Source organism: Rhinopithecus bieti, unplaced genomic scaffold (genome assembly GCF_001698545.2).
Source record: "Rhinopithecus bieti isolate Rb0 unplaced genomic scaffold, ASM169854v2 scaffold_54331, whole genome shotgun sequence".
Lineage (NCBI taxonomy): Eukaryota > Metazoa > Chordata > Mammalia > Primates > Cercopithecidae > Rhinopithecus > Rhinopithecus bieti.
The window spans coordinates 302,499-314,162 of NW_016821659.1; the positions used below are offsets into that span (position 1 = coordinate 302,499).

The 11,664-nt window shown below is 59.5% G+C and overlaps 1 protein-coding gene across 1 annotated transcript in view; it reads left to right on the forward strand.

Annotated features, from left to right (window-relative positions):
- The first annotated feature begins 1,225 nt into the window (after positions 1–1,225).
- Positions 1,226–11,664, forward strand: part of LOC108520936 (calsenilin) — a 79,440-nt gene continuing 69,001 nt past the window's right edge. The window contains exon 1 of the mRNA XM_017860522.1: positions 1,226–1,346. Coding sequence (XP_017716011.1) covers positions 1,292–1,346 — 55 coding nt within the window. The 5' untranslated portion in view covers positions 1,226–1,291. The remainder of the gene's footprint in view (positions 1,347–11,664) is intronic.

The following is an 11,664-nucleotide window of genomic DNA, read 5'->3' on the forward strand; positions in this document are numbered from 1 at the left end:
GTCCCCTGTCACCCCGAGCAGGAGGGGACAGCACAAAGGCAGCAAACTCGACCCAGCAGGTGCACAGAGGTGTAGCCAGTGGCAGCCAGCCTGCCATGCACCTCCTTCCTCCGGGCCTCACGGGCCAGCCGCCGGCATGGGAACTGAGCATGGTGGACAGTTTGGATGTCAGGATTGGGGGGCCTGAAATACGTGGTAGGAGAGCAAATCTTGCTGCCCTGGGGCCTCCACCATGACCCCAGGCTGTTGTTTTCCTATCCATACTGACTCAGGCTCATGGCCTGCTGCCTCTTTTTTTTTTGAGGCAGAGTCTGGCTCTGTTGGCCAGGCAGGAATGCAGTGGCACAATCTCAGCTCACTGCAACTTCCATCTCCCGGGTTCAAGCAATTCTCCTGCCTCAGCCTCCTGAGTAGCTGGGATTACAGGCGCACGCCACCACGTCTGGCTAATTCTTGTATTTTAGTAGAGACAGGGTTTCATCATGCTGGCCAGGCTGGTCTCGAACTCCTGACCTCAGGTGATCCCCCCCACCTTGGCCTCCTAAAGTGCTAGGATTACAGGCATGAACCACCGCGCCGGCTGGTCCACAGCCTCTTCATGACCACCCACGGCTCGCTCCTCCCAACACTCTCCCGTCCATAGCTGGAGCCATTTCTTCAGATCCCTGCCAGTCTCAGTGGTGGGTTCCATCAGCGCAGCCCTCCTGGGGTCACCACCCAGCCTTTCATTCACTCTCAGCTTGCCTCAACATGAAAACTCAGGCAGAGCAGTGGCCCTGCTTGGGGAGTGAGAGAGCTGGGCCTGGCTGTGTGACCCTGTACAGATCCACTTGCCTCTCTGGTCTTCAGGCAGGCGAGGGATTGGGACCGTGATTTCTAAGGGGCCGCCCAGCTCTGGCAACCTGGTCTGTGCCAAGGGGAACCCAATGAGCAAGTCTGGGATCACTGCTGACAACCCCTCCCTGCACCCCTGTCTTCCCGCCTTCCAGGGGTCCTGTCTTACAACATACCCAGCTTGTAGAGTGAAAGGAGCCTGCCCGCACTAGGCATGCAGCCCTGGAAGGAGAACTCTTGGTGGTGTTCAGGCTGGCCTCACCTAGGATATCAGGGCAGCTGGGGACCATCCAGGGGTCCTCCTTCTCAGCAGAGGCTCAGGGCTGCTCTGCCTGTTCCTACTGCAGGAGGTGACAAAGGCATCGGACGGCAGCCTCCTGGGGACCTCGGGCACACGCCACTTAGCAAGAAGGAGGGTGTCAAGTGGCAGAGGCCAAGGCTCAGCCGCCAGGCTTTGATGAGATGCTGCCTGGTCAAGTGGATCCTGTCCAGCACAGCCCCACAGGGTTCAGGTAGGGCCAGGATGGGCTGTGGTCGAGGGTGGGGTGGGGAGATCTGTTCTGAGCACTGTCCTTTCTGAGGGCTCAAAGGCCAGCCTGGGACCCCAGCCTGGGCCACTCCGCCCCTGTCTCTGTCGAAGGTGTGTTTTCATTCACTCACACCCTTCCCCATTCACTGAGTGCCTGCTTCACACAGGCCACTGAGCTCCCAGTGGGACCCACAGAGCATGGGTATGGAGAGCTGGGACCACACTGGGGTTTTCCTGTTGGCTAGGAAGACAGAGCCAGGCTGCAGAGTCCAACACACCAGGCTCCACCCTGCCCACTGCTCACGCCCTGAGTAAGCCGGGGCACCTCCTTCCTAAGCCCTCCGTGAGAAGGCAGGCTGGAACCTGTCCACAGGACACATTTGAAGAAGGGAAATAATGTGTGCAGTGCCTGGTGATGAGGAGGCCCCACCCTCAGCCCCTCCTTGGTCCTGTTCAGTGCACCCCAAGGATTGGTGCTGGCTCTTTGTCTTGACCTGCATTCTGGTGCGTTAACGAGAGAACTGGCAGAAATCCCTGCCCTGGGCTTGCCATGGGTGATATTTGGTGCTTGCCGGGTGTGGCAGGGCCACAATCTCACACACACATGCAGACACTTCCCACTCACACCTGTGCACACACGCCAGTGCCTTTACCACACATGAGCTTGCACACTCACCACGCACACATAGGTAGGCATACCATACACACTTGCATACTCACATACACACCACATGCAGGCACACACCATGCACACTCGGGATCACACAGGTGAGCATGGTGCGTATGAGAGTCTGCCTCTGACTTTAAGGAAAAGATGCAGACTTGCCTTTGACAGCTGCCTCTGGTTTGCTGTCTTGGACCCTCTCTAGCTATGTGATTTCCAGGAAACCTTGGTCCCCTGACCAGGGAATGGGCACAATAGGGGTCCCAGCCTCCCAGGCTTGATGGGGGTCATGCATAGAGGTGATCACCTGAGGGGTCTGGGCAAACAGCAGGCACAGTGGCTGACAGCCACAGCCAGAGGTCCACGCCTGTGCACAAAGGGACTGGCTGCTGCACACCAGATCCCCGTCCTTTACCCACAAACACCACTCCATGTTGCTGCCAGCACAATTCCAGCCCCCTCCCTTTTGCCACCACCACCTCTGCTTCCCCACAGAGCCCCTACCCATCTGTGATGCTGTCACCTTGGCTGACACTTGTTCCCAACCCCTTTCCATGGAAGCGCTGGCACTTGTGAAGGCATGGGTGAGGTCCACGTGCACCCCAACTTCTCGGGGATGGGGGCGATAGGTTTTGCAGGTGGCAGAAACTTGATGAGTTCACTAAAAGCACATGCGCATAGCTCGACCGGGAAGGACCACCTTCAGAGCACTGTCCGTTCTGCATCAGAATGAAAATGCGTCTGTTCTGCCTTAGGGTGGGGACGAGAGCATGGTGGCCATTGCATGTGCTAGGGGCTCAGGTCCACTCTGACGGGCACAGCTTCATGTCGTGCGAGACTCAGATTTCCTCCACTTCAGTCTTCCGGGGCTTTCTTGGTGGCAATGAGTATTTAAGGAGTGCTGCAGTGGAACCCTCCCTCCATCCCTCAGGTCCTGCAGATGCTCTGCCTCATCCTCCCGTCTCTGTCTCTGGCAGGCAGAGGTGACTCCGGACGGTCTGGGGTTGGTGTGCATCCTTTGCCAAAGCTTTCTGCACACCCGTGACAGCAGCAGCTGTTCTGAGAGGGGTGGACGGGGACGTAGGCGAGACAGGGGCTGGCTTGGTGTGTTCAAGTCAGGGCTGGGGGGGGCCATCCCTGCATGGCCCCCCTTACCTCAGGGCAGCTTCCTAGAGGGCAGGGCCTTTTCACACCCAGCTGTCAGGACACGTTTGCTGAACAACTTGTCAATGACACACAGGCGACAGGGCCAGGCACCAGCGATGGGTTCGTTCCCATGTGTGGACGTGTTTACCAGACCTTGTGCAGGCACTGGGAGCAGATGCGAATGACACATCCAAGCCTATTTGATTGTGCAAGGGAGCAGTGTGAAGCTCATCTCTCTGATTTGCCAAAGCATCCACGGCAGCTCGGGGAGGTCACATGACTCAGCAGATGGCACAAGAAGTGGGGGTTGGGTTGGCGGAGGGCGCGGGCCCAGAGCTCCACCGTGCCCACCTGATGAGCGTCTTTGGTGGGAGCTGAGGGAGGAGGGGGCCCAGGGACCTCACAGATGGAGGAGCCAGGACTCCGATGTGACCTTCGTCTCCCTTGGCCATAGCTCCCAAGTCTCCTATCTTCAGTCCAAACATGTCCCGCGTGTGTCCCGCAAGGAGGGCAGGCTGGTGCGGTCACACTGAGGGCTTTGTGCGCGTGTGAAGGGCTGTGCCATGTGCGGACGGGGCATCCCCGCTCTTTGGGAGCCTGCACAGGCTCTGGGTGCAAAGAGCAATGGGGCCCATTCAGTGTAGCCCCGCGGCACGCTCTGTGAGGCCCAGCACGGTGTCCTGAGCCCTGGGGTCCTGTGGGAGGCGGATGGCCCAGACACTGTGCCCTCGTACTGGGGTTTTTCCATTCAGCGGAAGTGGGGCCAGAGACACAAGGCGGGAACAGCTGGGAGTGAAAGCCAAGACCCAGCTTGGGCGAGGTAGAACGTTGGCAAGGAGTGGGCAGGAACCAGGGGCCTGGAGACACTGGACAAGGGCTGGAGCATCTGTGACTGGGCCCTGACTGGCCCCTCCTGGGTGTGAAGACCCCAGGATGGAGTCAGGAGGTGGCCAACAGCGGGGCCTCTAAGACGGGGGCCCAGGAGACTCAGACCACAGGCAGCCGGGCCCCACTCTACCCAGGAGATGCCCCCCATCCTCAGCCTACAAGCTCCTTGGACCCTCCTCCATTATCCGAAAGCTGGGACTCTGGCCTGCCCTGCGTGTCTCCCCTGCATCTGAAGTCCCTCCCTGCAGGACGCCTCTCCAGAGGCATGGCCAATGCCACAACAGGACAGACCTGTTTCTCAAGTCCGCTGCCCACAAGGGCTGTGGGACTTGGGTTTCTTCAACTGGAATAATAATGTCACCCACAAATAACCTGGGGTCCCGGCTGCAGACGACTGAAACCGGGCCGGCGGGTTTAAGCGGAGGCATCGGCTCCAGGCCTCAGGAAGTTCACAGAAACTCGGAGGACCAGAGAACGATGTCTGAATGGGATGAAGCCAGGCCCCACCTACCGCCTTGGGAGATGCCTGGCATCCTGGACCGCTCTGGCAGGAACGCTCTAGCAGCTGCTGCACCCTTCTGTGTGACACAGCGCAGCCATTTCTCATACACACAAAAACACACACGCACACACACAAGCACACACACGCACACACGACCACACACGAGCAGACACACAGATGCACACACACGAGTACACATACACACATGCACACACACAAGCACACACATGCACACACAAAGCACACATGCACACACATACACACGCACACAAGTGCACACACACGAGCAGACACGCACACGCACACACATGCACACACACGCGCACACACACGCGCGCACGTACACACACGCATGCACATGCCCCTCCCCCAGAGAGAAGACCCACATCCTCCTCAGCCGCCTGTGCGTCCCAGGGAGACGCTCATTCTCCCCGGGGTTCAAGGGCAACCCCACGTAAAATCATCACCACCACCAGTGCTCCTGGGAAAAAGGGGTAGCAGAAAGATATGGGACCAAAGGGTGAATTAACTCGTCTCTAATACGTAAAGATCTATAAACATAATTTTCATGTATTTGAACATACAAGATACAATTGATGTCATGAGGCATCGAGATCCATGACATCAAAGTGAGATGTCAGATCGGTGCAAATTGTCAAGGGTTTCTGAAAATTAACCCCTTTCCATGGGGTTGTAGTATGACGTCTGTGGCCATCTTTAATCCACCACAAGGGCCTTGGCTGAGTCCTTGGTGGAGTGATCCAAACCCCCATTCCTGAAGGATCTGAGTCGGTGGTGGGCCTGCCTCAGTGGGGTTGCTGGAAGCCCCCACTGACTTTCATCACTGTAGCTGGCAGTGTTGCTGGCTCCCTGGAGAATTCACTGGATTTGAGGTAGAGTCCTCCCTGCTTCCCTTGATAACAGGGTCATTTGCTGACTGATGGCCCTTGATGCCAGTTGGTCTGAGTGGTGTGAGGGACCCAGCATGGCCAAGCGGCCGTCCCCGCTTGCAGTTCAGCAGAGCCCATGCTGCCTCCTGCTGGGGACACATTGTCCCACGGGAACCTAAAGCCTCTAATCCAGAGCCTGGAGTATTGGAGAGGAGCAGCAGAGGTGCGGTGAGCTGGCCTGGATGAGGGAGGGGCCTTTGCGCGTTTTCCCGGTCTCCGGGCTTGCTCTTCTGATGAGAGGAGAGGCAGCACATCCAGCAGGGTCACCGGCGCCGGACAGAGCAGCCCTGGAACCCGCAGCTGGTGCCAGAGCCAGTCTTCAGTGGGTCTCGTCACTGTTCCGTGAGGCCGGCTGCTTCTGGCGTGGGCACAGGACGGGGACAGGAGCCTGTGAACCCTGGCCTTTGACCACACTGCTCTGCTCCGCGGTGAAACTAGTCTGTTGCTCAGGATCTATGGCGCGGGGGTACCATGATGGGGGGAGGTGCTGGCAGCACCAGGGCAGGCCAGAGGGAAGGCCACACCCAGAGTGACCGTCACTCCCCTGAGGATAATGGGAGCCCCGGAGGGATGGCAGGGACGCAGAGCGGCTGACCTGCCACCTGGTGGCCGGCTGGGCGCTGAACGGCAGCTGCAGCCTGATCAGCCCAGGGAGAAGTTCTTTCATTGAACCCACGGTGTTTGGTTCTCAAGCAAACGCCAGAGGGGCCAGTAACAGAGGCTGTGAGGTGCACAGAGGGGACCCCTAGTCCACCTGATCGTCCAATCGTCCAGCGCCTCCTTGGCCCTAGCGCCCCTCGGAGGGCACCTGTGAGGCACTTGCTGTCCCACTCTGGGTGGTTCCTCCCCAGGCCTCCCAGCCCTTACTCCCCCGACCCTGCCCCTCCACCTCCCTGACCCCTGAACTAATGGTTAGCAGCCATCCATGATCAATGTAAACCTGTACCTCGGGCCCTCTCTTCTTCAGACAATGTGGGCAACACACGTACCAGGAAGATGTCCCTTCTCCACGTCCTTCGCCTAGGTGGGCCTCAGTGTCACCTAGAGTTGGTGCCAACATTTCTTGCAGCTCTGTCTATAAGTCACCTCTGAATGTTTTTCCTCCTCAAACGGCCTTGGAGACCGTGGGGGTTGGACGGGCGGTGGGGAAAGTGGCAATGCAGTAGATACTGTGGGAGTCGCAGCCCCCGCAGGTACAGCCTCCCTGCGCCCTCCAGACCCACCCTGCCTCAGGCCCCGTCCACAGCACCTGGGCATGACGACAGAGCACTGTGTGCACATGTAGATACCAGTGGGGCTGGGTGAGAGGTTGATACTTGGCTCCTGGTGGGCAGTTCGGGGCTCATGGCCACCTGGTTGGTCTGTCTCTGTCTCTCCCACCATCAGGCGGTCCACCCCCACAGCAGCCCAGCCGTTGGCAGTTAGCTGAATGCCAACAGGAGAGATCTTTGGCATTGCTCAAAACCCGACAGACCACAGATTGCCCCTCTGGGGGCCTGCCATGGCCCCGCAGAGCGTCCCAACTTGCCTTAGACTCATCCTGTGTCATTAAATGTGCTGGGTCATTAGGCCCAAGGGGCAGCACTGCTTGTACTTGGCCTGCACCTGCGGCACAGCCTCTGAGCGGCACATTTAACTGCAGTGCACAGAAGGCCCACCGGGCACTGCACCTTCCTTTATGGGCAGGGGTGCGAGGCGCAGCAGCTCCTCTTTCCCTCTGCAAGGGATCCCTTGGCTTGCCTGAACTTGCATGTAACAGAAACCCCAAGTAACAGTGGCTTGGTCAAGACAGGTGCATCAGCTTCTATATGGGAAATATGGAGCAAGGCAGTGGCTGGCACTAGTTTGGCAGCTGGGGGACGTCAGTGTCAATGTCTTTGGTTCTTCTACCATTTCCCTCACTGTGGCAAGGTGGTTGCTTTGCAGCCCACACAGCCTCATTTCAGGCAACAGAAAGGAGAACCCAGGTGGAAGGGGAGAGTGGTGGTCCCCATGTCAGGAAGGCAGCACTCACAGAAGTCTCTGGAAGACGCATGCTTCCATCCCACTGGCCGGAGCTAAGCTGCCCTCTCTGCGAGGAAGGCAGGGGAATGGTGGAATTTTCAGCTGGGCGCATTTCCATCTCCAACCGCATCTGAACCCTGTTGGTGAAACTCAGAAAGAATGAATACAGAACAGGCATTCTCAGCCACGTGTAGCTTGCAGGGTTGTTTTGATGACTGAAGGCACTCACTGGCACCCAGAAAGACCTTAGCAAGCTGCCTGGCTGTTATCGCTTTTATTTATTGCTAGGTGGAGGGCAGGGGGTTGGTCAGCTCCAGTCATGAGTTTGGCTCTCCCTTCTCCTCCTCAGCAGCGGAACCCCTTCCCACTTCCCCTTCTGCATTTTAGAGAGGCACAGCGGGGCTGAGGGATGAGGCCAGTGGATGGAGGTCAGAGGTCAAGAGACAGCCTAAGGCTAGGGCCCTACCTATGCCCCCGTTCTGCTCAGGGCCCCAGGCCCCGAGCCTCCTAGGCAGGGGACTGTGTGGGAGCAGGCTGCTCCCTTTCTGGCTGCAGAGAAGCCCTGGAGCCTGGGTGAGGCCCCTCTGCAGTGAGCTCACAGCCTCAGCTGATAATCACACCAGCGTCACCTCCTCAGCTGGTGCTGGGCGCTCAGGAGCGATGCCCCATCCCCACGCCTCCCAGCCCAAGAAGCCGCAGGGGCCCCTCTGCCTCCAGGAACAGTGAGCTCCGGGGGCCTGGAGGCTGAGGCCAGGCACCAGGTGAAGGGGCAGCCCTGGGGCAGGGGCAGGGGCTACTTGAGGAGGCCAACCCAAGGCAGGGGGGCTGAGGGCGCTCTGGCTGCCCCGGGGCTCTGGGCTGAAAGGCTGGGAAAGCCAGAGGCAGGGACAGAGAGTAGAGGAGAGAAGGACAGGCCCGGAGAGCCCAAGACCCTGGGAACAAGCCGAGACCAGGAGGAGAGACACTGTGTTTGAGACAGAGATAGACAGACAGACCAGGAGAGGGAAGTCCTGGAGAAAGAAAGGTGCTGAGTGTCAGGCTGAGGAGAGGCTGGCAGAGAATTTTGGGGAGCAGGCTTGTGGGGGCACCGTCTGCACAGTGGCAGGCAGGGCAGAGCTGAGGGCAAGAGCCGGGTGGATCAAGCCAGGCCTAAGGATGGCAGGGTGCGGCCCCGGCCCGAGGCTACAGGAGTGCCAGCATGGCTGTGGAAAGCACCTGGCAGGCACCATCAGCATCGTCCTCCGCTTCGTCTCTGGGAGCCTGGCTCGAGGTGAGGGCTGCTTTGGTGGGGCTGGGACAGGGCTGCAGAAAGGGCAGCTTTGGGCCAAGGACTGGGCCTGCCTCGTCTGGGGGTGACGGGGGCAGGGGTGGGCAGTGGCCCTGGGACCGGGACCACAAAGAACTGCAGTCTCTGCAGCCCAAGGGACAGTGAATGCCAAGCCTGGGATCCACAGCTCATGGGCTCGGGGAGGGAGAGCAGACGGGGAGGGGCCGGCTTCTCCGTGGGGTACACACACTCAGGCCCAGCCTGGGCTGGGAGGGAGTGGGGCGGCTCTCAGGCCAGCCCTCCTCCTGTGCACACCGAGTCCACTGCCCAGGCCCTCCTCACTGGAGACCGTCTCTTCTTCCATCAAAGGCGGAAGTGGTGTCTGTGATGAGGATTAACAAAAATGGGCAAGTGTGTATTGAGACCACAATATAGAAAGTTCTCAATGAATGACAGCCACCTCCCAAAACCTATGAAACCCAAGCAACCTGGAGGCCTTGGCAGGGATGTAGGGGGCTCCCCGAGTCTGTGCTTGTGGGCCCAGGCCCATGGGAGGCCCTGGAGGTGGGTGATCCACAGCCAGCCAGTCCCACTCCCAGCTTCGGCTCTACCTCCTCAGCCTGTGCCCGGGGCTGAGCAGGACCAAGACCAAGGCTCGGCCTTGGGGACTACGAAGCAGGCACAGGGGTGGTGTCCTGCATGGGGGGACCTGGCATTTGCTGGGAAGGACACGGGGGAAGGGTTGATATCAGGAGCTTCAGATCCTGAAAGGAGTGACCATCAGCCGCTTGGAGTGCTGAGCAAGGCTGTGGGGAAGTGGAGGAAAGCAGGCTAAAGAAGTCAAGTGATTTCCAAAGAGAGATAAAATCAAGTCCTTAAAACAAAGATGAGCTGGCGTAGACATGTGACGCGTACATCCCAGGCCCTGGTGCTGCCAGCTGCCTATGCTGCCCCATGCTGAGAGGTCACCTGCAGCTGCCGGGAGGACTGGGCTGCCACAGCCTCTCCAGGGACGAGGGGCTCGTCCGCCCATGTTGTCCCTGCCTTGTCTTGAGTGCTCGCACAGAGCCTGGCACACGAAATACCTGTCGAATTCATGCATGACATTTTGAGAAGCATGCAAATGTAAGATTGAGCATACACTCACGCATCCCCAAACTGGCAGAATAACAGAGGCTTGGAGAGCAGTAGAGTAGCACAGAGTCTGCAGGAGGAAGGCGGACCCTGCCGTGCAGAGGCTGTGTGGAGTGGGGGGTTCAGTCTAACCCCAGGTGGCAAGTTGGGTGGCTCTGGGTAGCGACTCGGAGAGCCCAGGGCTCCTGGGCCTTTCAGGTTTTCAAAAGACAGGGGAATACTGTGGCTGCGTGTGCTGTCCCTTCGCAGCGCCTCAGGCTCCTGAGCCTTCCCTTCCTCAGGAAGCTTTTTTGAGGAAGGAGGAACTTTGAAGATAGTGGACCCTGGGCTGCTTCTGTGTGAGGTGAGGCACGGGCGGGCCAGGCCCAGGGGGAAAGGACTGTGCCCAGGGTCACTGAGCCACTGGGCACGAGCCTCTAAGCTGGGCGCTCCTCCTCGCTCCTCCTGGCTGATGATCCCGAGCATCCCTCCTGCCCGCCCTTGGCCTGGCTCCTCATCTTTGCTGGGGGGGCTACGGTGACAGTGCCTCCTGCGCTGGCCCCAGAGGGCCAGTTTATTGCCATGGTGTTGCCATAAGCAAGAGTCTGTATTGCCGAGAGCTCCGAGTGCCTGTGTCATGCCTTTGTCCTGCCTCACAGGCGCTCAGGCTCCTGGTGCTCCCTCTGGCTCCCTCCGCTACGCCATCTGTCTCAGTCCATGTTCCCTTGTCTTCCTTGGGGAGAGTGAGACATAAGCCTCGTACCGGATTAGGAGGCCGGGAGGGCTGTTCCCAACGTGGCCACTGAGCCCCAGCTCAGAACAAGGGAAGGAGGGCAAGAGCAGCGGGTGAGCCTCTGCCCAGGACCCCAGGTGCCTCTCCTGAAACCGAGGGCTGGGGCTTGCTGGTCGTCCTCTGAGCTCCTCCCAGCTCTGGCGATACCGGTTCTGGGATCCTCAGCAAGCTGGGGAGGTGCTCTCTGGGAGCCGGGGTGAGGAGCCTGAGAGCCGGCTGGGTGTGGACCCGGAGGTGCAGCGGAGAATGAGGTGGGAGCCGCTGAAAACACCACTGCCTGCTGCCAAGGTGTGGAACCACGTGGAGGGAGCCTGAGGCGCTGCAGCCTCTGACCCTTGGTCCACTCGCTGGGGCCGCCGCTCTTCCCTGCCATTTGCATTCAATTTTCTGCAGATCCTGTGGTCGCTTTTCAGGTGTCAGCAAGTAGTCAGGGAATCCCTTCCAACCTGGCACCCTCCTTTGCTTCCGGACTCCCTCCTGCACTCACGGCAGCCTGGTGGGGTCAGGGAGGAGGAGGCAGGGTGTGGGGAGCTGTGGGCGGGTCCCGGAGTCTCTATGCCCTTCCCAGGCCTGCCCAAGGTCGCCACCCCTCAGCCGCCCCTGCCACCCCTCAGCCTGTCTCCCAGGTGCTGAGCCTGCTCCTCTCCAGTGGTCCTTCTTGTGGGGAGGATGGGACTTTGAAGACGGATTTCCCGGGAGCACCTCCTCCGGCTCCATCATGGCCTCTGGGTGGGTGCCCAGTTCACTGTCCTCACCCTGGCAGCCGCCGGCCAGTGTAGCCACAGTCACCACCCGACCTCCTCCAGGGGTAGATCAGACCCAACTGGCCCTGCATCCCCCAGACTCCAGGGGCACATTCAGATCACCACGGGCTTCTCAGAAGTCCCTGAATTGGAGGGAGGAGGGGACTGAAGCCCCCCAGGGTGGGAGAAGAAGGAAAACCTCCAGCACTCCACCCAGCCTTCCCTAGGCCA